At 41.9% G+C, this 27,857-nt stretch overlaps 1 protein-coding gene across 2 annotated transcripts in view; it reads right to left on the reverse strand.

Annotated features, from left to right (window-relative positions):
• The window catches only part of megf10 (multiple EGF-like-domains 10), a 182,173-nt gene that overhangs the window by 116,163 nt on the left and 38,153 nt on the right, over nucleotides 1–27,857 (reverse strand). For both annotated transcript variants that reach the window (XM_041186308.1, XM_041186310.1), the window contains exons 2-4: nucleotides 14,111–14,244; nucleotides 11,716–11,817; nucleotides 11,079–11,179 (exon numbers count right to left, since the gene is read on the reverse strand). In XM_041186308.1, coding sequence (XP_041042242.1) covers nucleotides 11,079–11,179; nucleotides 11,716–11,817; nucleotides 14,111–14,226 — 319 coding nt within the window. In that variant the 5' untranslated portion in view covers nucleotides 14,227–14,244. The remainder of the gene's footprint in view (nucleotides 1–11,078; nucleotides 11,180–11,715; nucleotides 11,818–14,110; nucleotides 14,245–27,857) is intronic.

A 27,857-nucleotide genomic window follows, 5' to 3' on the forward strand; every position in this document is an offset into this window, starting at 1 on the left:
GCTCTGATGTAGACTTTCCTACAAGTAGCTGCTCCCAGTCCACTTTGGCCAGATCCTGTCTTATCATATTGAAATCGGCCTTCCCCCAATTCAGGGCCTTTGTTTCTGGTCCATCTTTGTCATTTTCCATAATTACCTTAAATCTTACAGAGTTATGGTCACTACCCCCGAAATACTCCCCCACTGACTCTTCTACCATTTTTCTAGTTTCATCCTCTAAGATTAGGTCCAGTACCACCCCTTCTCTTGTAGGACTTTCTATGTGCGGGCTCAAGAAGCTGTCCTGGATGCACTTTAAGAATTCCGCTGCCTCTAAGCCTTTCACACTAAGATTATCCCAGTTAATATTGGGGAAGTTGAAATCCCTTACTATTATTACCCTATTATTTTTACACTTCTCTGAGACTTGCCTACATATCTGCTCCTCTATCACCCCCTGACTGGCCTCCCTCTGTGGTGCAACTATTATAAGAGTGCGAACAAATCAACCAAGGCAAAGTCTTGGTCCAAGCAGGTAGTTTTGAGCATCTTAGAGGAGAGTGAGGTAGAGACGTGGAAAGGTATAAGGAAGAGGTTTCCAGAGCTTAGAGCCTAGGTAGTTGAAGGCAATGGTGGAGCAAATGTTACGTGTAAGAGGCCAGAATTGGGGGAATGCAGAGGCACCAGAGGGTTGTAGAGCTGGAAGAGATTGCAGGGATAGGGGTGGAGGTGCGGACCGAGATCATGGAGGGATTTGAACACAAGGATGAAAATCTTAATTTTGAGGCATTGATGTACTGGGAGGCAATACGGATCAGCGATGCAGGTGAACTGAACTTAGTGCGAGAGAGGAAAATTCTGTGGAGCTGTTACTCACTTCTTCATAATTGGTTACAAAGGGACAGGCACTGAAGGAGGCCTGATACCACATCAAGTTACCCACTCAGCTAACTACCTAGCAAAGGGGCAAATTGGTGGGGAAATGGCAAAATGATGTGAAGCAAAAGAACATTTTAAGTAGAAAAATAAAATCTGGAGGTTAATGACACACACAGCAGAAATCTTCACTTTTATATTGCTGGATGAGAAAATAACATCTAAAAGGAAGCTATTCTGGTATTGCTGGGCTTTATTTCTGAATCCGAGCTCTTTTATTTCGGTTGTGGGGGGTTAGGCGACTCAAAGAGCTCAGATTCCTTATTCTCAGCATGCAAATCAATCATTGTAGCTATAATACAATAATTATACATTCTGATCACACAAGCGGCTACAGCACAAGCAAGTTTGGCCCACAATATTAATAAGAAACATTTGTTTTTGCACTTATAAAATCTCTGTGCAGTTTATTCCAAATATGTTATTTTTAAAAATAAAATTATATTGGGGTGTCATCTCCAGTTAACAGAATTCCTTTCACATCGCTTGAGGTACCTTAGCATTTTTTTACTTATTCCTCTCACTGCAAAGTAGGGTTTTATAGAAATGAAGATTATTCAGTCTTCATAAAAGTTAACAAACAGATTCGGTAGTACACTGGCAATGGGACAAGTTACAAGCTGAAATGAAGGACGTGGCTACAAACTTTAGGTAAACTGAGTTGTTAGCCTTGGTGCAAATGTCAAACTCAATTAATTTACAAAAAAAAAGGAAAAGTAATGAATTTGAAAAATGTTGTCCATCACAACAGATTCAAGAATATTTACAAGATATGAGGAAATAAGGAAATGGCAGAGCCTGTTATTGGACACTTTCTCCCCTTTGTGACTGGACAGGAATACATTGACAATTTCCCGAAATCGGAGATACCTGCCAGCTTTTTAATCACGGTTGTCAATCTCCAAAAGAGCCAGCAAGACTCATCCAAAAACTGAAATGTTCTCATGAACCTCAGTGGAATCGTAGAATGATTACAGCACAGGAGAGCATTCAGCCAGTGAGAGCTTTTCTTGCAGTGTGATATAGGAGTGTGATAGAATACTCCCCATTTGCCTGGATGGGTGCAGCTCCAACAACACTCAAGATGCTTGACACCGTGCAGGACAAAGCAGCCCGCTTTATTGGCAACCCTTCCACAAACATTCCCTCCCTCCACCACTGACGCACAGTAGCAGCATTGTGTACCATCTACAAGACATACTGCAGGAATTCACCAAGGCCCCTTTAGACAATACCTTCCAAACCCACGACCACTACCATCTAGAAGGACAAGGGCAGCAGATAGATGGGAGCACCATCGCCTGGAATTTCCCTTCCAAGTCACTCATCATCCTGACTTGGAAATATATTGCCGTTCCTTCACTGTCACTGGGTCAAAATCCTGGAACTCCCTTCCTAACAGCACTGTGGGTGTACCTACACCACATGGACTGCAGCAGTTCAAGAAGGCAGCTCACCACCACCTTCTCAAGGACAGTTAGGGATGGGCAATAAGTGCTGGCCCAGCCAGCGAAGCCCACATCCTGTGAATGAATAAAAAAATTACGGGCATAATGGTTGACTGGAAATCTGTTGGTGAGGTGGGGGGAGGGGAGTGGAAAACATGCTATGTAAGTCAGAGAGAAAAAAGAGCAAAGAAATTCAGCAAGAGAAAACTTAGAAGAGAAACAAAAAGAGGGAAAAGATGAGGCAAACCATGGCGGAGAAACAGGTAAGTTGGGGGCAGGGGTGTGACCTGTTTTAGATTGCTCTTTAAAATTATGAAGGGGTTTGACAGGTTGACACAGATGTGTTTCCATGTGTGCAAAGTCCAATACTAGGGACCATAAATATGAGATGGTCACAAATATTTTCAATAAAGAATTCAGGAGAAACCTCTTTACCCAGAAACGTCTGGTTTGGGAGAAACGTGAGGGTCCATGAGAGGGCACAAAGGACATTTACTAGATTGGTTCCAGTGGTGAGGAATTTTAGTTACAAGGTTAGATTGGAAAGGCTGGGGTCGTTCTCCTTGGAGCAAAGGAATTTGAAGGAAGATTTGATTGAGGTGTACAAGGTTATGACAGGTTTAGATAAGATAGATGAGGAAAAACTTTTCCCATCAGCTGATAGGAGTATGGGGGACACAGGTTTAAGGTTTTGGGCAAGAGATGCAGGGGGAATGTGAAAAAGAACTTTTTTAACACAGCGAGTGGTAATGACCTGGAACTTGCTGCCCATGAGGCTGGTGGAAGTGGAAACAATCAAAAATTTCATAAAGAAAATCAATGGGCACTTGAAGGAGATAAACTTGCAGGGATACAGGGATAGAGTGGGGACAGTGGGACTAACTGGATGGCTCTTCAGGGAGCCAGCATGGACTCAATGGAATGAATGGCCTCCTTCTCTGCCATAAATGACTCCACTACTCTATGATGAGAATGTGGAACTCACCAACACTGGAGTAGCTGAGGAAAACAGCAGAGATGCATTTAAGGGGAGGCTAGATAAACATGTGAGGGAAAAAGAAATAGAACGATATGCTGATAGGGTGACATGAAGTATCACAGAATCACAGAATTGTTATGGTGTAAAAGGAGGCCATTCAGCCCATCATGTCTGCACTGGCTCTCTGAGCATTTTAACTTAGTGCCAATCTCCTGCCTTTTCCCCATAACTCTGCACATTGTTTCTATTTAAATTATCATTCAATGCCCTGTTGAAAACTTCAATTGATCCTGCCTCCACCACACTCCCATGCATTACATTCCAAACCCTAACTACTTGCTGTGTGAAAAAGTTTTTTCTCACCTCACATTTGCTTCTTTTGCAAAACACTTAAACTTTGCCCTCTAGTTGTTGATCCTTTTAGGAGTGGGAACAGTTTCTCCCTATCTACTCTGTCCACACCCGTCATGATTTTGTAAACTTCTATCAAGTCTCCTCTTAGCCTTCTCCTCTCCAAGGAAAATGGTCCCAACTTCTCCAATCTTTCCTCATAACTGAAGTGTCTCATCCCTGAAACCATTCTCATAAACCCCTTCTGCACTCGCTCCAATGCGGTCACATCCTTCCTATGGTGTGGCGCCCAGAACTGTACACAATACTCCAGCTGAGGTCTAACCAGTGTCTTATATAAGTTCATCATAACCTCCCTGCTCTTGTCGCTTTGCCCCTATTAATGAAACCTAGAATGCTTTAGAAACAGCTCTCTCTACCTGAACTGCCACCTTTAATGACTTATGTACATATACACCCAGGTCTCTCAGCTCCTGCACACCCTTTAGAATTGTATCCTTTATTTCATACTGTCTTTCCATGTTCTTTGTGCCAAAGTGTAGAGCTTCACACTTCTCTGCATTGAACTTCATCTGCCACCTATCTGCCCACTCCACCAATATGTCAATGTCCTTTTGAAGTTCTACGCTGTCCTCCTCACAGTTTCCAATTCTCCCAAGTTTTGTGTCATCCGCAAACTTTGAAATTGTCCCCTGCACAGCTAGAATTAGATCATTTGTATATATCAGGAAAAGCAAGAGTCCCAATAATGACCCCTGGGCAACTCTACTACCAACCTTCTTCCAGCCCAAAAAATACCCATTAACAATGACTCTGTTTCCTATACCTCAGCCAATTTTGCATCCGCGTTGCTACTGTCCCTTTTATTCCATGGCCTATAACTTTCCTCACAAGCTTGCTGTGCAGCACTGTATCGAACGCCTTTTGGAAGTCCATATACATAACATCAAAGGTCTTGCCCTCATCAACCATCTCTGTTACTTCTTCAAAAAACTCCGGCAAGTTAGTTAGACATGATTGTCCTTTAACAGATCCATGCCCACCCTTCTGAATCAATCCACATTTTTCCATGTAACTATTAATTCTATCCCGAATAATTGTTTCTAGAAGTTTCCCCACCACCGAAGTTAAATAGGGTGGGACGAGGCTAGAGTAGAATATAAACACTGGTACAGACTACTTGGGCTGAAAGGCCTATTTCTGTGCTGTACATTCTTTGTCATTTTTCAAAATGACGGACTATAACTACTACACAGACAAAAATGTTCCTCTACACATAGGTAATAGCAAAAAAAAATGTTCATGGTGTGTTAGTTCACGGTGCCCTACTTCATGGTGTGCTTACCCCTAAGGGCGGGATTTCTGACCCCTGCCTGCCGCTAGGATTGTCCAGTCCTGTTGAAAGTCAGTGGACTTTTGGCTGGGCCGTTGAATCTCCCGAGCCAAGTTCCCCCAAAACGGGGCCAGAAAATCCCAGCCTAAGGTTATGCAGGAAAATTAGCACAAGGGGAAACCATATACTGCACTTAAGAAACTCGGATCATCGTCCACGATCACTACATTCATGTGAAGTAAGATCAGAAATTCAGCAGCATGGAAGAAATAGCGGCCAGATATTCAAAGCTCCTTAATATAAATTATTATTCACAAGACCACAATAAAAAGCATTATATATAAATAAAGTATTATTGAGAATGAATTACCAGCTATAATCATGAGCCAGAGGAAAAAATTCAAGGGTTATGCTGACCAGCGTCACATGTTATAATCGCTTTGCGCAAATACTGTTATTTTTGATCATCTACGTACCAGGGCAGACAGTAAAACAAAGCATACAATGTTCCACAAATTTCATGGCGCAATGAAATGTTCAGCACAGCATTTAAAAGACAAAGGCTCTTACTGGTAAAACTTTAATAAAAGTGTTCTCGCATAGCTTCAAGCTATAGCATATCTTCAATCATTTGTAGGAAGGCCATTAGAATGATATAACACAGAAAGAGGCCATTTGGCCCATTGTTCCTGTGCTAGCTCTTTGAAACAACTATCCAATTATTCCCACTCCTTTGACTGCTCTCCATTTTTCTCCTTTACAATTATTTATCCAATTCCCCTTTGAAAGTTACTCTTGAGTCTGCTTTCACTGCCCATCCAGGCAGCACATTCTAGATTACAACAACTCACTGCAAAAAAAAATTCTCTTCATCTTCCCTTCTGGTTCTTTTGCCAATGACCTTAAATCTGTGTCCTCTGGTTGCCAACCCTCCTGCCACCAGAAACAGTTTCTCCTTATTTATTCTATCCGAACTTTTTACAAACATCAAACATTAGTATTAAGATGTTCTTGTTCAAACCAAAGTGAGCCCTTAAAACAACAGCACCAGAATTAACCAATTCACTCAATCAGTCCATGTTGGTGTTTGTCCTCCCCACACACATTTGTCCATTCTCCTGCACCCACCCAGCTCTAATATTCTTTCATTTGCTTTCCTGTAAGCATCTTTCTGACCTATTCTTAAATGTTAACAAGGCCTCTGCTTAATCTGTGACCAACAACTGTCTTTGTAAAAACATTCCTTCTACACTCAGTCCCGGGTCCTTTGCATTTAATCTTCTATGTCTGCTCAGTGTTGACTCATCAATCATTAGAATCAACTAGTGTCTATCTACACTGTCCCATCCCTCCAGTATATTAACCATTTCTCTCAAATAACCCCACAATCACAGAATAATACAGCTCACAAGGAGGCCATTCAGTCCATCAGGCCTGTGCTAGCTCTTTGAATGAGCTACTCAATTAGTCCCACTCCCCGCTCTTTTCCCCACACCGGCCCCCCATAGCTCTACATATACTTCACCTTCATGTATTTAGCCAATTCCTAAACTACCTGTTTTAATGAAAGCAGCCCAATTTGTTCAAATATTTGTCATATTTGTGTCTCCTCAAGTCAGGCAGCATCCTAGTGAATCTGTGTTGGATCCTCTCTAAACTCTCAATATCCTCCCTATAATGTGGAGCCTGAAACAGCACACATTACTCCAGCTGTGGTCTAGCATGAGTTTCACATCGATTCACCATTGCATCTCAACATTTATATTCTATACCACTTGCAATAGCATCTGCAAAAGACCTGTAGGGAAATGAATTGATTAGGGATACTCGCTGCTAGTTCGACTTCAGTAACACTTCACTTTCTAATTAATCAGTTGTCAAGTCTGACAGAAATTAATCAGCATGTATATTGATTTAGTTTTGATTAAACAGACAACCGTGCCTTTGGTGGTGATATGGAATGGTATCCATGTAAAATCTACGCTGCAGCAGAACAGTTATGGGAGGAATGCTCAGCCCCTTGTGTGGGGAAGAAGCATGACTTCTATTGCAAAAATAAATAGAATATTGAATATAGAATAAAGAGTATTTTTATTCCTTAAAAAATACTTGCATTTATATAGCACCTTTCACAACAGACATGTCAAAGTGCTTGGCCATTGAAGTGTAGTCGCTGTTGGAATGTAGGAAATGTGGCAGCCAGTTTGTGCATAGCAAGATCCCACAAACAGCAATGTGATAATCATCGCTTTGGTGATTTTGGTTGCAAGATAAATATTTATCAGAGAGACTGCAGGATGCTGTGGCACAGAGGGATCTGGGTGTTCTTGTACATGAATCACAAAAGTTAGCATGAAGGTTCAGCAAGTAATTAGGAAGGCAAATAGAATGTTGGTCTTTATTGCAAAGGGGGTGGAGTATAAAAGTAGTGAAATCTCGGTACAATTGTACAAGGCATTGGGGACACCACAGCTGGAGTGTTGTGTACAGTTTTGGTCTTCTTGCTTAAGGAAGGATATACTTTCATTGGAAGCAAGCATAGAGAAGGTTCGCTAAGCTGATTCCTGAGATGAGGGGTTTGTCTGAGGAGAGGTTGAGCAGATTGGGTATAGATTTTTGATTGTCAAGGGAATCAAAGATTATGAGGAACAGGCAGGAAAGAAGAGTTAAGGTCACAGTCAGAGCAGCCATGATCTTACTGAATGGCGGAGCAGGCTTGATGGGTTGAATGTCCTACTCCTGCTCCTATTTGTTATGATCTTATTATTAATGGACAATGGCATCAGGGGAAGTCATCAAAATAATCTATGAAATCTCTTAGTGCGACCTGCTGAGCCACAACTCATATCTGTTAGGCCAATATCACTCTGTTAATATGTGCATCTCATTTTGTTTGAAAATATCTGTTTTGCTCCAATGTGTCTAAAAACGGATTGCATTACTTACATACTTGAGTGTCAGCTGTAGTTCAATTGGTAGCATGCACTCCTCTGAATCACAAGGATCCAGGTTCCAATCCCACTCCAGGGCATAAGCACAAAAAGCAAGGTTGACGCTCTAGTGTAGTACTCAGGGAGTGCTGCACTGACAGAGGTGCGGTCTTTCAGTTGAGATATTAAAACAAGGCCCAATCTGTCTGCTTGGCTGGGTGTAAAAGATCTCTTGGCATTATTCTGAGGAACAGCAGGGAAGTTCCCTCTGGTGTCCTGGCCAACATTTACCCCTCAATTAATATCACAAAAAATAGACTATCTGGTCATCACTACACTGCTGTTTCTGGGAGCTCGCTCTGCGCAAATTAGATACCATGTTTCCTACATTACAACATTACTTCAGAAAGTACTTCATTGGCTGTAAAGTGCTTTGAGACATCCAGTGGTCATGAAAGTTTCTATATAAGTGCATTTTTTTTCCCATTTTTACTTCAGTTGTACATCACTCGGCCTCAATGTCAAATGAACTGGTTATTCTACCTCAGGCAAGTTCTCTCACTATTTACCATTAGCTAGATCATGCTCAACAATATCTAGGTTGGAATTTTCTGGCCCCATTGGTGTCGGGTGTCATGGCGGGCGGGGGAGGGGGGCAATATGGTGAGAAGGCTGTCGCGAAACCAGTTTGCAACTGGCTGCTCCACCTGTCGATGATGGGCTGCGTTTCCCACCGCTGCACATCAGGAACCTAACTTTAATACTTTAGCATCTCATCATAAGCCCTGCTCGTTGGAGTCATCCCCCCTCCCCACGCTGGATCAGCCAGGCATGCCAGTGTTATTGCATGTCGGCGTGTTTCACAACTGATCATAAGTGACATACACTTGGTGGGCAGCACTTTGCTCGGACTTTGAGGTTTGTTTGCCTACCTTGCTTCAGGCAGCACTCGTGGTCATCAGCGCCAGGCTTCACAGGCAGCACCACATCACTGTTAGGGGGGCTCACGGGCAGGTAAGGCTGGGTTGGCTTTCTTACAGCTGCAGGGCTAGGGTTTGCTTGGGGAAGGGGGAGAAGTGGCCTCAGGCAAGGGAAGAGGCTGCAGGGCGAGGGCTGTACTGGGGAAGGAGGGTATCCCAGGGTGTGTGTGGGACACATGTTGATCTGTGCAAGTGGCCTCAAGATGGTGAGGGCTGAGGAGGCAGCCTCCAGAGGAGATGAGGCCAGATGGAGATGTGAGGGTGTGTGTGAGAGAGTGAGAGGTGATGTCCCTTGAGCTGGCAGTGAATGAGATGCCAGTGAACATGTGATGGGCTTGTGAGTGTGAGAGTTTAGAGTGATGGGATGCTTGACTTACCCTGGCGGCACGGATGAGATCATTCATCCCTTTTCTGCACTGGATGGCCGACCACTTGTGTGCAGCATTGATACTGACCAACTCTGCCACCACCTCCCAAGCTGGAGTGGTGAGACTGATGAAACTCCTGTGGCCAGAGCAGGGGTAGAGGGCATCACGGCGGGCCTCCATGGCATCCAGAAGGCATCCCAGGGATGTGTCACTGAATCAGGAAGCTGCAGTCTTCTTGGCTTTGGGGGCCACCTCTTCACCAGAGCAGTCCTGGGCTGCAGGCATTGAGAAGTGTGCGTGGGGCTGCAGTTTAACAATGGCACTGGGAGTGAGGAAGCGGTGAGGTGACAGCGTGGCAGACAAATCAGAGGCCGCCCGCCAGTAAGACAGTGTGTATCATGTGGCTGCATCACTAATGAGGCGGGAATGGAACGATACAGCAAGAAAACCCGCCATTGCGGCCGGCGGGTAAAACAACTTTTTTCCCACCCGCTGCTGCAAATTTGCTCAAATCCGGGATGATTCTGCCCCTAATCTCTCCACAGCTACCAATGTTCTCATCCTAATAGGAGCTTCACCATAAAAGGAACCCAATTTTATAAATATAACTTTAAGTGTTGTTTCGCTAGTTAAAGCCAGTTCTTGCCAATTTAACTGCTGCTGCTCATAAGGACTAAGGGCTTGTATTAAATCCTCCTTATCTTTTTGTAAATAAATTCCATGCAGATTAAACAAAATCTCCTTTGTATAGAATAGGTCATATCGTCCCCTTATACTTAAATAAAGAAATAAATTTGTATAATTAAGCTGTGCCGGAGAAAAATGGGCCATATAATGACACAGAACAATTTACTACTGTTGGAAGAAAAACTTGCCTTTAATACAACATCTTTCACAACCACAGGTTGTCTCAAAGCGCTTTATAGCCAATGAAGTGTGGTCACCCTTGTAATGTAGGAAATGCAGCAACCCAATTTGCACACAGCAGGATCCCACAGTGTGAAGATGACCTGGATAATCTGTCTTTGTGATATTGGTTGAGGAATAGATATTCATCCAGGACACCAGGGAGAACTCCCCAGCTCTTCTTCAGATTAGTGGCTGAGGGGTCTTTTACATGTAACTGAGTGGACAGGACAGACTCTCAAGTTAACAATTCATCTAAAAGACCGCACTCCCTCAGTACTGCAATGGGAGCGTCAGCCTAAATGATGTTCTCACGTCTCTGGAGTGGGACTTGAACCCACAAACCCTCTGGGCAGAGAGGTAAGAACACTAACCACTAAGCCATGGCACTTAGCTAGACTATCTGCAAGAAATAGCCATAGCAGTGCTTCTGTGAGATAAAATACTTTGCCATGGGAAATGTTTATGCTAATGGGGTAAAATATGATAACAAATGCATCTAAAACAATTATTCTCAAAAAGAGTTGCTCGTTTAGTAATATAAACATGGGCATTTTGTGAAACTGTGCAATCACAAATCTGCAAGTGTGCATACAGTCCAGCTTCAGTGAGAGATAATTTATAGATTTGCTGCCGACTTGTATGTGAATATGACGCCATCAAAATAAAGTTGAAGTAGATTGCATCGCATTGTGTTGGAGTCCTATGGAGTTACATATTAGAAGGGTAACGCATAAATAGTAGGGTGCAAGAACACTGTAGAAAGATGGAGGACTGCTATTTTCAAGGTGCCACGGCCCTCAATGTCCCACCAGCAGAGGCCCCGAAAATATGCCCCAAACTGTTTCTAAATAAAAGCAATACTTACGAACACAGATCTCAGAGCTTTCATAAAATCCTGGACAACACTGAGAACGACGGCGGTACATTGTTTTCTCACCACGCCTGTAGGCTGTGCGATAACTTATTCTGAAAGACAAGTGCCAAGAACACAGCCTCGTTTTACGACAGGCAATGAACTAGTAAGAAATAATCAAAATGAGTTTTAAATGACACAAAAATATTATCAGTTACTGGTGATGATAACATTCGAATGCCTTAGCAGCTCTTGAGGAAGAGCGTTCCAGATTTGCATGACCCTATGTGTCAAGGAGATGGTCTGGCCATTGTTAAATTGTATTGGCCCTCCAGCTTCCAGAGTTCACCCGCTGTCCATAATTGGACGGTGAGTGCGTCTTCTGGCCATTAATTGCTTTTCCTTGAAAAGTTGGGGTGTTCATGTCACACTCATGGTGTGCAGGATTGGGCCCTGACATCAGGGTACAGACCCCAAACCAAAAATTCAACTCAATATCTATGAACAAAGTTGATCTTTAATTCCTTACATGCCATTACAGAGTTAAAGATGTCAACAGCAAGGTAAATCAATACTCAATTTTTGTCTTAATTGCTCCCATCTTATTTTCGCATGAAGTGACTACCTCAAGTTACTGACAATGTCTTACCTATGTCTTGTGCATTTGAACCAGTTCAGGATATCAGTGCAGCTGGTATAGTATATCTGATCGTAAGGGTGAGCATAGGATTCCTGCACGGTTACCGAGTAGCTGGGAAGGAAAACAGTGAGTTATTTGTAATATAATGGTGAATTCACATTTATTCACACAATCTTTCAAAGTCCAAACTCTTCAAACACTCCATGTTAAGCTTTACATGTGTTTTCCAATAAATGCTCTACATTACTTCTGAGTGACCCAAAATGTAGTATTGTTCAAGAATACGTGCCACCATTTGGGATTTCCTACTCTTCCAATATTTTGAACAGGTTATGTTCCTGTACGCGGCAATAAATATTCATTTTTTTCCCAGATGAGTCGATAAATGAATAGATAGATATACCTCTACCACCTTTAGAATTTTTCTTTATAGTAGGAATATACTTATTCTGAAATATCTCCTTAAATGTCTACCATTGCTTCTCTATTGATCTGTCCCCTAGCCTGGTATCCCAGTTCACTTCAGCTAGCTCAGCTTTCATGCCCACATGGTTGCCCTCCTTTAAGCTTAAAATACTAGCTAAAACCCACTCTTCTCCCTTTCAAACTGGATGTAAAATTCAATCATATTATGGTCGCTGCTACCTCGTGGTGCCTTTACCCTAAGGTCATTAATTAATCCTGTCACATTACACGATACCAAGTCTAACATAACCTGCTCTCTGATTGGTTCCAGAACATGCTACTTAAAGAATCTCTCTTAAAAGCATTCTATAAACTCCTCATCCAGGCTATTACTGCCAATCTGAATTTTCCAGTTTATATGTAGATTAAAATCACCCATGATTATTGCGATCCCTTTATCACAAGCATCCAGTAGCTCTTCTTGCATTCTTTGCCCTACATTGTGGTACTGTTAGGGGACCTGTGGACAAAAGCAGCAGACACATGGGAACACCACCACACTGCAAGTTCCCCTTCAAGCCGCCCACCATCCTGACTTGGAAATACATCGCCGTTCCTTCATCATTGCTGGGTCAAAATCCTGAAACTCCCTAACAGCGCCCTACCCGCACCATGTAGACCACAGCGGTTCAAAAGGTGGCTCACCACCACCTTCTCAAGGACAATTAATGATGGCCTTGTTATTGACGCCACACCCACCCTGTCAATTATTTTTTTTTAACTTATGTGAATTTTTAAATAATTTTACGCAATTATGTGCACATTTTTCCAGATTCTTTTGGTTTTTGAGATGGATAATAAGACTTTGCATCCATTGTTAACCCTTTATAAAAGTATCTTTCCTGGAATATAAGCGTTGCTTTTGAGGCCACCATTCACAGCCGATTCCTATTTGCCCTTAAGAAGATGGCAGTGAGCCGACTTCTTGAACCACTGCAGTCTGTGTTATGAAGGCAATGCTTTTAGGTTGTGAGACCCAGGATTTTGACCCAGGAACGCTGAAGGGATGGCAATATATTTCCAAATCAGAATGTTGTGTGACTTGGAGGGCAACTGGAAGGTGATAGTGTTCTCGTGTACCTGTTGTCCTGGCCCTGCTAGGTGATATAGGTTAAGGGTATGGGAGGTACTTAACCATTTAGAAATACATAGAAGTAGATAATCACCTGATTTCTTAAACTCTCTTAAATGAAGGCAGAGAGTGCTAGGGTAGGAGTTAAAGAGGATAACAAATAGTGGAATCTGTGTGTGTAGCAGGAGGTATATATTAGTGAAACTATGGTTCATTTTCCTTGTCTAATAATATATTGCTAATTCATCTGAACTATATTACCTAACCACATGAAAGCTACCTTCCAACAAGAATTTTGCAACTTTTCCAAAGCAATCATAACTTTGTTAATCTGTGCAAGCTTTTAAACTGCACTGTATTATAGAAAGTATTCTTTCTCAAACCACAGAGTTTGGACAATGCATCTCATGAAGGGGAGTACAATACAATTTGCTGTGCTTTATTGGTAAGTGGTGTAGAAAATAATATATCCACCATTAGTTTGATCTTGTTTACATAATTACATAATATGATAATGTTAGCACCATGGAATGGTATAGGCAACTGATGGATCATTCGGCTAGCATTATGTGACAGTTTGTATATGCCTATTCAAGTGCCACTAACGGGTATACCTGGTACTATGTCCAAATGTTCTTTGCCATAGTGAGAGCCTGAAATATGAGTTTTCAATGCATTTTGGAACAGAATGTTATGACCCACGTCAGCATTTTTAAGATACACAGAGAAATTTAAGTACACATACAAACAAGAAACAGTGAGGCATAATTGATACATTTCCTGAGGGTTTAAATCAAACGGACACAATTGGAAAATTAATAACTTGGCCAACTGAAAGCATTTCACACGGGTAAGATGTTGACTTACCTCTCCCAGTGACTGCATACATTTGGATCCTCAAGGTTTAGTGATTGCACATTGTGCCAAAGGCTGTATGGAAAGGTGATAATGAGGAAAACACGGAAATGTGAACACAGGATCATCCTCTCAGAAGTCAAGACCTGTTTTTGAAGAAAATGTTTCACCCATTTATTACAAAACACAAACACCTCAAGAAGCTAAACAAATCAAGCAACAGAGATTACAGCACAGTAGATTCAGAATAGCCAGAGCGAAATTTTTAAAAATTTGTTCATGAGATGCAAGGGTCAATGACTGGGCCAGCATTTATTACCCATCCCTTACTGCCCTTGCTCAGAGAGCATTTAAGAGTCAACCACACTGTAGGGAAAATCAAGTAAGAATGTCAGATTTCCTTCCCTAAAGGACATTAGTGAACCACATGGGTTTTTCCCCTGACAATCGGCAATGGTTTTGTGGTCTTCATCAGGCTTTTAATTCCAGATTTTTATTGAATTAAAATTCCACCATCTGCTGTGGTGGGATTCAAACCTGAGTATCCAGAGCATTATCCTGGGTCTCTGGATTCCTAGTGCAGTGATGATACCACTATGCCAGCAGTACCCAAATACCACTTGCCCTTCCACACTAATGCCATATCTCTGGCAGCAGTGTGCATTGGGTCACAATGTAGATGAGGAACTGGACATATTGGCTCATGTATTGCTGGAGGCAGGTACCCAGCTCCAGGGACCTTATAGCTCCAATTCATTTTGCACTGTAACTTGCTGGGAGTGAGAGCTGATTACGGCATTGTGAAGGCATGGGACATCTGAAATCTCAGTGAACATTCAGAACCAACAGTCCATCTCCTTAACCAACGAGAATCGAGAATTGAAGAAGAAACAGAGGAATGACAGAGAAGGGAATTGGTTGAATTTGAGTCAAATCAAGTCCAGAAAGAGAAGGAGAGGGAAAGAGAGAGAGAGAGAGAGACAGATTGGAGTAAGAGAGAGGAAAAATAGACAGAAAAGAAGGATACATAAACTTCTTAATTTTGACATTTTTTAAAATGCCATCTATTCAATTCTTGAAGGAATGGAACTCCACGGTTTAAATTGCTCTCTTTCTGGGCAAGAGAGGTAGATTGGCATTGCATTTGCAATTATCCCATCATTAAGAAAGTATTTACAATGTTAAGTTCCAGTCCAAACTTTCTGTGGTGAGTTTAATGAGTTAATGTGCAAATCCAACAAGTTCTTAAAAATAATGGGAAGACTGAGGGCGAGATACTATTTGTGCAAATTGGAACAGAGTAATATCAACCAGCAAGTTCAGGAGAGCTACAACTCATGGTATATCCCTACATACCCTGAACTTATGTCACTAACACATTATTATACTTCCAGCAAAATCCAGCCCATTGGGTCTAAACTTTGCCTCGTGTTTCCATCTAGCTTCATGCGGAGGAATACCAGTCTTCATCCAAAGGCCATTGATGCAAAAAGGAAGAGGAGGGAATGGGTGGCAGAAGCGTCTTACTCTGGAATTTCCTGTGGTCCATCATCTCCGGGGAATCAGCTGGAAGTGCTAACGGTGCGTGTGCCTTGCAGAACCCAGTGACACAGCTGGTCCTCCTTCCAAAAGCTCAGTCCCTGACAAAAAACGATTAGCAACCTCTGCCAAAATGACCTTCACCTCGTCGGCATGGCAGCGCCCTCAATGTGCCCTTCGTGGTACATGATCACTATCTCAATATAAATGAGGTCTCCCCCAATCCCAGAAAGTCAGGGGTTGGCAGATTTTCAGTCCCATCTTCTTCCTTTTTTGTAATAGCATTTTCCTTTACAAAATGAATAGTATGCAGGAACTAAGTAAACACTACTTTTTTACATTGTCATTTTCACTCTTCAATTTTCCTTCAATATTCAGCCTTACCTTCAAAAACACTTGATGTGTACAAGCATTCGGAATTGTGAAAGCAACACTTTGTGGTTTAAAAAAGCATAAGATTGTGTTGTCATCTTTAGTGGGGGGGAAAAAAACTACTTGTAAAAACACTCTTTTTGTCTCTTTCGAAACATGTGATGTTTTCCAGAAATCTGACAGGACTGCTTCCAGGATGTAATTATCCTTTTGATAGTTGCTCTATAAATCTATGGTATCAATTGATCAAAGGATTGTCAACTTATACGACAATTAAAGAAATCCTTCCTGCAATTATAGATTAAAAATACCCCTGTTTTATAAAACTACTTTTTATAGATATATTCTATTTTTACTTTTTAAGTTGGGCTGTTTTTACTGATGGGAAAATCTGCCATAACTTTCATCTGGTGAAGTGAAGGCATAAAAGTTGTAGAATGTAACTAAATGTGCACCACAGCACCATCTCACTAATATTCAGTTTCACTGATATATATTTCTGTAACCTCCTCCAGCTGTGCAACCCTCTGATATCTCTGTGCTCCTCCAGTTCTGGCCCCTTGCACATTCCCGTTTTCCATCACTCTACCATTGGCAGCCATGCCATAAACTGCCAAGACCCTAAAGATCTGGAATTCCTTCCCTCTCTGGTTCTCTCCTTCTCACTCCTCTTTTAAAACACTCCTTAAAATCTACCTCTTTGGCTAGCCACCTTTCCTAATATCTCCATATGTGACTCAATGTCAACTTATATTTGTTAACCTGTTTGTGAAGCACCTTGGGATGCTTTACCATGTTAAAGGCACTACATAAATGCAAGTTTATCTATCATTTGCTAAATTTTGAATTGCGCTTCTTCCTGACCAACCTAGCTTGAAATGCCAGATCCAGAGCTGACACTCCCAGAGTGCGACAGCTAAAGGAGAGTTATCAGAGTTATGGGGGATAGTTATGCAAGAACTTCCCTTGATTAGTTAAGTTCACCATACTCAATGCACTTTGAGGAGTTTTCACCCTTGAGGTAGAGGCCTTCAATCTCCCAAATCTTACCTATTTTTCTACACTAGTTCCATGTTCTAAGCAATGTGCCTCTGTGTTAAATACCACGGCATTCAGGCAGTGATCTTGCATTTCTATAGCACCTTTCAGGCCTTCAGGACATCCCAACATGCTATACAGCCAATGAAATATTTTTAAAGTATAGTCACTATAATGTAGGAAATACGGCAGCAGATTACAAGTGCACGTTCCCACAAACATGAACATGTCATAGCAGCTTCAGTGAAAGTGTGCACTGTGCAGTGTGTGTATCACATGAAGGAATGATCATCGGGCCACTATGGGAGCGTTCCATAACAAAATACCAGAAACCGAGAGCATAAGCTTTCATTCACTGCAAGCAAGACTGCAGATTGCGCTGCCAGAGAAATTTGAGCAGCTCCAATAAGTGCATTTCATATACTCCAGCACACTGCCCCTCACAACAACACAGTCTCTTACACCATGTAGCAAAACATAGGAACAGGAGGAGGCCATTCAGCCATTCAGCTCCTCAGGCCTGTTCTGCCACTCATGGCTGACCTGTATCTTGACATTTTCAACCCACCTTGGCTCCAAAACCTTTAATATTCTTGTCTAGCAAAAATCTCTCAATCTCAGTTTTGAAATTTGCACTGACACCCACCCTTGACAGCCTTTTGGAGGAAGAGTGTTCCACTACTTTGGAAATCCCTCTGCCCCAATCTACACCAGTTAGGGTTAGAACAATTAACATGCCTTAAAAGGCTTTAAGCAGTCTCTTGCTCAAATATTACTTGAATATTTGTGCATTTTTCCACAGAACAGAAAACTAGGAATAGCAATAAAACCAGCAGCTGAGGCTGTTTTCCCAACATTCAGCTGCCCTAACACCAGCCTTCATGAACACTAGCCGGGAAAACATACTTGAACAGCATTTTCTGTTTTTATACTTGAACAGCTTGCCAGGTGAACTAATAGTCCCAAAAACAAAAAGCCTTTTCCTCTATATCAGATATAAATTGAAGTAGACAACTTTGGACAGTATTCACAGTCTTACTAAAAATATCTTCAATCTCAATATTAAAAGAAACTGGACTTCTTAAAATTTTTCTTCCTTGAATTACAGCCTATTTTCTAGATTAAATTTAAATTATTCGTATAAGTGCCATCAATTTTGCAGCAATAGCCAGTCTATTTAAATAAAACACAACTTTAACAACCAAAACCGTAACAGCTTATTCAGGTCATCAGAACGATTCAATGCCTTATAATCTCTCTGAATTTAGCATCTAGACCATGCAAGTTCCACACATCTCAGTAATTAAGTTTTTATTCATTAAGGTTATTTTTGGAAACGTTTTACAATTAAAGAACTGTAGCTTTAGCCTGGATGAGTACAGCTCCAACAACACTCAAGAAACTTGACACCATCCAGGACAAAGCAGCCCAATTGATTGGCACCACATCCACAAACATTCACTCCCTCTACCACCGATACACAGTAGCAGCAGTGTGTACCATCTACAAGATGCACTGCAGGAATTCACCAAGGCTCCCTCGACAACACCTTCCAAACCATGACCACTACTATCTGGAAGGACAAGGGCAGCAGACACATGGGAACACCACCACCTGGAGCCCCTCCAAGCCACTCACCATCCTGACTTCACTGTTGCTGGGTCCAAATCCTGGAACTCCCTCCCTAGCAGCAATGTGGGTATCCCTACACCACATGGACTGCAGCGGTTCAAGAAGGTATTTCAACACTACCTTCTCAAGGGCAATTAGGGATGGACAATAAATGCTGGTCTAGCCAGCAACGCACACATCCCGTAATTTGAATAAAAATGTTATTTGTTTCAAATGTAATTTTGGGCCACCCTCAAGCTCTCAACAGATGTATTTTAACATTGCTCCCACAATTAACAATGTCATAAGATCGTAGAAACTTGCAGCACAGAAGGAGGCCATTCAGTCCATTGTGTCTGCAGTCTGTGCTAGCATTCATGCCTAATCCCACACCACCACTTCATGTCCATATCCTCATACTGAAGTACCTGTCCAACTCTCTCCCAAAATTAATTGCGGAATCAGTTTTCACCATCTTTTCAGGAAGAGTGTTCCGGGTCCTGACAATTCTTTTGAGTGATATCAATTTCTTCACACCTCCATTCTGGGTGCTTTGCTGGTGATTTTAAATCTCTGACCTCTGGTCATAGCGGATTGGAGAATGACCAGAAAAAAATATTAAAAAGTCACATTAGTGAAAGGGTTACTCAGATAACTCCATGGTAAATATATAATCTCAAATATATAATTTCAAATGCTCTTTGGGAAGCCAGGAGGTCTGCATTTTTTCCCCCATTAGTTGATACAGGATTCAGCAAGCTCTATCAATTTTCAGATATCAATGAACTTCATTCAGCATTAGTAAAATTCATGTTTAAATTATGTAAATTTAAGGCAAACTGCACAAGAATTAAAAATAAGGAGGCTTAATTTTAATTACATAAATGCAGTGAGTTGTGATCTGGAAGGTGCTGCCTCAAAGGGCAGTGGAAGCAGATTAAATAGTAACTTTCAAAAGGGAACTGGATAAATACTTGAAGGGGAAGAATTTTCTGGACTATGGGGAAAAATCAAGTGAGCTGGACTACCTGAATAGATCTTTCAAAAAGCTGGTGAGACATGATGGGCTGACTGGCCCCTTTCTGTGCTGTATGGTTCTATGAAAACTGGTTTATGCTGATTTCCACACCACATTCCAGCACTAAATGCTAATAGGCAAGAGCAAAAGATTATCCCGGCAGCAAACATGGTTGTAGAAAATGATCAAGGGGATTGAGAAGTTTTGAGAAGACCTGAAGAAAATGGAAAATAGCACTTGTCCTTTCTTACCTCACATTGTGCAATGGAGAGTCTGGCAAAGAAACTACACAACCTGCTTTATTCACATTTCTGCAACTTTTGCAAAGAATAATGATTTTCCTTTTGGAAAATCTCCTTCTTCTGGCACTGTAAGAGACCTCACCAATATTACCTTGGGTCTTGGTTTAAAAAAAAAAGCAATCAAGATGGTCGGTGCTGTGAGTGGGAATGAAAGCCACGTGTACTCTAAACACAAGGGGAAAAGGAAAGAAGGATGTGCTGATGGGTTGAGATGAAGCAGGGGTGGAAGGAGGCTCATGTGGAGGGTAAATAAACATCAGCATGGACCAGTTGGGTCAAGTAGCCTGTTTCTAAGCTATACATTCCAAAGAGTGTAAGATGAAGCAGGGACTATGCTGCTGAAGCGGAGGTTCATGGATATTGTAAGGGTTAATAGATGGCAGAATTTTATTCTGCATCTAGTTGTGTCGTGTCTAATTTGACCCAAGTGTGCTTGATGACAGCGTCTTGTGTCTTCGACACATATTCACTCTTTCCTCTAGCAAATAATATAGCTGAGAGTGGGGAAATACAAATAAAAATTATTTCATGAACTACTTTTTTTCCACCCACCTGAAGGATTCTTGGACTTAGCAATATTAGTTTTGAAGAAACCTAAAGGATCGACTCAAACCTGGGATTAATTACCTGCTAAAGGATCTGAATTTGTTTGAAAGAATTTGTTGAGCTGACTATTCAGGAAGACATGTTGCAAACTGGTGACGTGTAACGCAGATGATCTGTGAGGTTATGGATAAAGAGACCCTGAGGGCCCATTGTAAACAACAAGTGTGGTTTGGTAGCTTCAGCCTATGTAACCATTGGACAGGGAGAATGGAAAGCTTGTATTTGTTTAAGAATAGCATAAGAGCAGCCATTCTAAAGCGAAAGGAGCAAACTCCATGTGGAGATGGTCCAGACAGACTGGAGACAGGCCAGGTTAACACCAAGCAGGATATCAGTGCAGATTTAAACTCTTGATCTCCTGAAGCTAAGGAATTGACCATTTTGGGTTTTGAGTGGTATGAATGACTTAAAGCCTGTATAAATTTCTATCTGTAAAACTTGTTGTATTTAAATATTAATGAAGCCAATTGTTAGAAAAGTTTAAAGTCTTGGTTGACCTTACTTCCATTTACCGTAAAGAGAGTTTAAGGAAATGCTCTAGGGTTGCCAACTGTGATTAAATGTATTCCTGGAGGTTTCATCGCATGACTTGCCCTCACTCTCCAGCCATTAGTCGGCCAACACATCCATCCTTGTGACGTACTGTCCTCCTATGCCAATTGGAAAGCAAAAAGACTCATTATCTAATTGGATGATGATTGAGCATACGCCAAACAGCCACCTTATCCCCACCCCCATCTTCAATGTTTTTATATCCGATAAAGAGAAATGTTCAAAGAAAATGAAGGGGGAGAAAAAAAATCTTTCTTAAGGTCCCAATGATATTTCTCCAGGGTTGCACACAGCAGTGTACTGGAAGTTGATCTTCAATTCCTGGGGGCTTCAGACCAGCTGGAGGGTTGGCAACATTATCTACACACTTAACAAGTTAAGCTATAAATCAGAGCTCACACAATTCAATTCTTTGATGACCTTCCAACGTGGATGTATTTGGAGGAGATGGACTTCATACTTCATGTCACTGACACATCTAATTAAATACCACCACCTAGTCTTAAAAGCACAACATTAAAATGAGAACGTACTCAGAACTCTTCTAGTTAATATCATGAATGCTGGATTGCAATCACAGCACATTAATTTCCAAAGCCCTCAAACTGTAAATTTGTGTCGGATAATTAAATAGCTCAACACAGACAACATGAGCATATGGTTTGTTTGTAAGATTTCTGTATTTAGCTAACAAAACAATTTTCTATTTATAACTGGCAGACATTAGAACAGACCTATAATTAATTAACTCAATGTAGATTTTATTAAAGATATTTTTGGTGTATATAAAAAATAAATTTAAGCATTTAAGTTGGCTGTACAGGAATAACATTTAAAATACAGAATTCACAGAATCACAGAATTTTAACGGCACAGAAGGAGGCCTTTCGGCCCATCATATCTGCACTGGCTCTTCATATGAACTCTATGACCTGGTGCCATTGCCCTGCCTTTTCTCCGTACCCCTGCACATTGTTTCTATTCAAATAATCATCTCATGCCCTCTTGAATGCCTCGATTGAACCTGCCTCCACCACACTTCCGGGCAGTGCATTCCAGGCCCGAACCATTCGTTGTGTGAAAAATCTTTTTCTCACCTCACATTTGCTTATTTTGCAAATCACTTTAAATCTGTGCCCTCATTCTCAATCCTTTTACGAGAGGGAATAGCTTCTCTGTCTATCTACTCTCTCCAGCACCCCTCATGATTTTGAACATCTCTATCAAATCTCCTCTTAGCCGCCTTCACTCCAAGGAGAACAGACCCAACCTCTCCAATCTATCCTCATTGCTGAAGTTTCTCATCCCTGGAACCATTAAAAGCAAATTAACTTTACTTTGGTTGTTATGGTTGGATATTATTGTATTTAGATTTATTTAATAGCACAGACTACATAAATATCAACATAAACTAAACATTAATAGCCATGGCTCAGTGGGTAGCATGCTTGCCTTTGAATCAGAAGGTCAGAGTTCAAGTCCTACTCCAGAGATTTGAGCAAATATATCTGGGCTGGCACTTCCTGTGCAGTACTGAGGGAGCTCTGCACTGTTGATAATGCTGTCCTTCCAATGAGATATTAAACTGAGGCCCCAACTGTCCTCTCAGGTGGATACAAAAGATCCCATGCCCACTATTTTGAGCAGGGAAATCCTGGGCCAATATTTATTCCTCAGTCAACATCACTACAAACAGATTATCTGGTTGTTACTATATTGGTGTTTGTGGGGGGTTTACCATGTGTAAATTGGCTGCTGTGTTTCTTGCATTACTACAGTGACTACACTTTAAAACTACTTCATTGGCTATAAAGAGCTTTGGGGGCAGCCTGTGGTTGTGCAAGGTGCTATAGAAATGCAAGCCTTTCTTTCTTCCTGGGTCTTTGTCCCAGGCAAAGTGGATCAAACTACATACAGTTGGTCAAAACTGCAACCAGATCCACCTGATCAAAAACCGACACTTTCAAACTGACCAGCCAAGTTACTGCTCCTATCTGTACCTCAAGCCCCGATAAAGAATCAACAAAACACATGTTAAAGACCAGTCCACCTGATATATACCTCAGATACTGCAGCACTTTTGTGACACCAAAAAAAATTGGACGGTTATTGTATTTTCCAGACAGAGCAGGGAAATAGATCCCAAATTCTCCATCCAGCCACCTTTGCCAATGACAGCATCCACAAAACTCACTTCAATTGACTAACGATTGACATACCAATTCAACATATTATCACTTCTGACACTTAACAAACATTTAAGCAGTTTAGCAAACCTTTAGATGCAATATTTAGCAGATTGTTATCACTATACACAGGCATTGCTGCTTCAACTTATCAGCAGCATTTACTTAAAACTCTCCTAAATAGAAACGGATAAATGTGTAATACATTAGAAAACTTCACTGTCATATAAACTAATTAAACAATTCAGTTACTGAATGTCTAACTTGATTGATTAAAGCTAGTTTTAATCAAATTTGTGGGCTAGCTATATCTTCGTATATAAAGAATTCAAACTGATGTCAATGTACTTAGTAAAAAAGTGCGCGGTTTATTTTACATTACAAAATGTGTACAGGTTATAAAAACAATAAAAAAGCAAGCTTTTTTTATTCTTAAGTTTGAGCATGGATATAATTTAGAACTTCTGGGGCAATGTACGTTTAATATGGGATGGAGAATACCCCAGGATGATATTGCAATGTTGGAAATTGCAATCCGTAAGATAGGAGGAAAGCTTTGGTTGCATTTCCTGAAGCATTAGCATCAGAATGTAATGATGTAATCTTCTACTCCTTCTTAAATATATGGGCGGTTGTGTGTTGGTTAAGTGACAGGACTACTGTATATACTCAGGTAAAAGTCAAATTTTTGAGACCCATTTTTTAAGACAAAAAGTTAAGCAGTTGACTTTTACTCGGGTAATATTTGCAAAGGGCTCACTTTCAACTAAAGTGCACCTGGCTGGCACACCGAACATGGCTCTCAAAACAATCCACAGGGTAATGGGGGGAGTGATGCCCACACGTGCCACTTATTGTTGCTCCCTCTGTGGTTTTATTAAGGAGCGTCCCTCACCCTCACACCCCGAGAGAAGAAGCAGTGGCATTGGCTGGGCCTGTGGTTTCAATGCTGCTCAGGGCTGGGGCAAGGGGGGAAAGGGAAAGGAAAGGACACACTGACAGCTCCCAGCCCTTGACCTAGGCCAGGCCCCAGCCTCCCCACCCTTCCCCAGGAAGGATGAGAGCGACGGTTGAGGACACAAGACCCAGGCATTCACTTTTTCCATTCCAGGGCATTTGCTCTGGAAGTTGGTCATCGCATCTTGTTTCCGTGTGTGCCGTTTATTACCCTTCTCCCAACTGTTAGTTTCTCCTCCCCTACAAAAATCGAAAGGGATTTACATTCTCCCTGCTTTAATTGACAAGTAGAAACTGGAGGAAATGTGGTATGTGTAGCTTCTTTAATGACTAATGAATTGAGGCTTTTGATGGGATTGTAGAGACTATACTTTGGTTCTGAAATTTTTGGGCTTTGATCCTAAATAAGTAGATCAACTTTTACATGAGGTATATGAAAAATTATGGGGTTTTTTAGACTAAATATCATAGGGTTGACTTTTACACGAGATCGACTTTTACATGAGTGCATACGGTAATAACCCACAGGACAAGTATCCCACAAACATTAGCTCAAACCATACCATGGCTGGTTAGAAATTTGAATTCAGTTTTTAACAACTCATCTTAAATTATTCTGCTCTCAGTAAAAGTGACCCTGAAGATGTGGGATGGTCATAAAAACTCAACTAGTTCACAAATGTCCCTTGGGGAAGGAAATCTGCTGTCTTTACAGGAAGTCTGGTCCATGTGTGACTCCATCCACAGCAATGTGGTTGACTCTTTATTTGCTCCCTGGTCACCAGGCCACTCAGTTGTATCAAATCACCATGAGAAAGGCTAAGAAGAATAAAGCCTGCTTTAATTCAGGCCAAAGTGTCCATCACTAAAATCTGGGGACTGGTGCCAGAATTGGGAGACCTATTACACAGAAACAGCCTAACACAGACATATTCACCAAATCATAACTTTCAGCCAAGGTCCCAGGCTCTTCCATCACCATCTCAGGTTATGCGCTCTCCCACCAGCAAGACTGACCCACCAGAAGTCGTGGAACAGCGGTATACACTCAAGAGGAGGTAGGCCTGGGAGTCCACAGCATTGACTCCTGACCCCATGAAGTTTCATATCTTCAGGCCAACCATGGGCAAGGAAACCTCCTGCTGATTACCACCTACCACACCCCCAGCTCCCTCCTTAGCTGATGAAATATGTATTGATGTTGAACACCACATGGAGGAAGCACTGAGGGTAACAAAGGCTGATCCTTCATTATTGCTGGACCAAAATTCTGTAACTCCCTATTCAACAGCACTGTGGGAGCATCTGCAGCACACGGATCCACAGCAATTCCAAGTTGACAGCTCACCACCACTTCTCAACATGAGAATAGGGGAAGACCATTTGGCCTGTCGAGCCTGCTCCACCATTCAATAAGACCAAAGCTGACGATGGGCTTCAATTCCACTTTCCTGCCTGCTCCCCATAATCCCTCAATTCCCTGGGGGATCAGAAATCTGTCTATCCCAGCCTTAAGTGAATTCAATGATGGAGCATCCACAACCCTCTGTGGCAGAGACTTCAATAGATTTACTACCCTTTGAGTGAAGCAATTTCTTCTCATATGTCCTAAGTTAATAATATAATAATAATAAATAGAGCCATTCAAGTGGGGAGAAGAAATAGGAACCTGGTAGTGGTAGGGAACAGTATAATTAGGAGGATGGATACTGTTCTCTGAAGTCGTGAGCGTGAGTCCCAAAGGCTGTGTTGCCTGCCTGGTGCCAGGATTAAGGACATCTCCTCAGGCCTGGAGAGGAACTAGGAGTGGGAGGGGAGGGATCCAGTTATTGTTGTCCATGTTGGTACCAACAACATTGATAGAACTAGAAAGGAAGTTCCGCTGAAAGAATTTGAACAGTTAGGAGCTAAATTCAAAAGTAGAACCTCCAAGGTAATAATCTCAGGATTACTACCTGAACCATGGGCAAACTGGCATAGGGTAAATAAAGTCAAGGGCCAAGATTTTTCCTATGGCGGGTGGGCTGGGAGGGAGCAGGCGGGGACGGGGCGGAGCCAACCGCTGCCTGCAATTGGCTCCGCACCACCATTTTACATGGGTGGGCTAATTAAGGCCCGCCCAGCATGATATGTGACTGGTAGTGCTGAGCGCTACTTGTGCAGGTGGTGGGGGAGGAGGGAGAGTGGGGGCCAGCACTCTTTTGAGCAAGCAGAAGAGCGTCGCAATCTCTCCGAGGCACGGAGCTGCCTCAGGGAGATTGAATGGATATTAAAACAATTAAATAAATGATTTAAAAATTTATTTAAACATGTCTCCTTGTGTGACTGTGTCACATGAGTTGGGACATGTTTTTAAATTTATGATTATTTATTTATTTATTTGATAAAAGCTTCAGGAAACCTCATCCCGCTCGCAGATGAGGTTTCCTTAAAAATGCAAAGGCCACCTGGGCTTTCTGCCTGCCCAAGAACTTCAAGGTTGGACGGGCAGCGTTCGCAAGTGCCTCAATGCATTTCGTAATGGCCTTAATAGGCAGTTTACATTTCAGCAGGTGCACAGCTGACTGCAGGGCGCGCCCACCGAACGAAATATCATGATAGTTTGCGATGACATCGGGACGCATGCCCAAAGTCATTGTGCGTCATTTTACACATCGGCGGGTCAGCCCCCCTCCCGCATGCCGAAGGAAAAATCCTGCCCAAGGAGTTAAATGTGTGGCTCAAAGATTGGTGTGGGAGGAATGAGTTTCAGTTCACGGGGCACTGGCACCAGCACTGGGGTAGAAGGAAGCTGTTCCGGTGGGACAGGCTTCACTTGAATCGTGCTGGGACCAGTGTCCCGGCAAATCGAATAACTAGGAATGTAGAGATGGCTTTAAAATAAATAGAGGGGGGAAGGGTTATGGAGAGGGGATACATAGGATTACAAAGCAAAAGGATAAGGCAGCGTTGCAGGGCAGCTATTTAGGTAATGATACCCAGGGTGTGATAGAAAGGGACAAAGTATCTAAACATTAAAAAACAGCAGCAAATAGGTTCAAAGGGGGAAAAAATGATAAAAAGGCAAAATTAATGGCTCTTAACTTAAATGCACATAGTATTCGGGACAAAATAAATGAATTAACAGCACAAATAGAGGTTAATGAGTATAATCTTACAGCCATGGCAGAGACAAGGGGCAGCATTTTCACCTGGGTGGACGGGCGTGTGCCTGACCCACTTGAGCGTGAAACGACACGAGATGACGTGGCGAGTGTCCCAATGTCAATGCTCAGTCACACAATAGTTCGGTTGGTTGGCGTGCAAGGGAATTGGTAGCGCGCCCGCCGACAATTAGAAGGCCTAGTAAGGCCGTGAAAGTATTAATTAACTTAAGTTTTTCGCTGCCCACCCAACCTTATGGTTGACAGGCGGGCGAAAAATCGAAGCGGCCTTTGCACTTTTTAGGAAACCTCATCCACAGGTGGGATGAGGCTTCCAACAGCAAATAAAAATAAAATTAAAAATTTTACATCTCATTCATAACACATCCCTGCTGATGTGACAGAGTCACATGAGGGGACATGTTTTTTAACATT

The sequence above is a fragment of the Carcharodon carcharias genome, chromosome 4, assembly GCF_017639515.1.
Source record: "Carcharodon carcharias isolate sCarCar2 chromosome 4, sCarCar2.pri, whole genome shotgun sequence".
NCBI classification, from domain to species: domain Eukaryota; kingdom Metazoa; phylum Chordata; class Chondrichthyes; order Lamniformes; family Lamnidae; genus Carcharodon; species Carcharodon carcharias.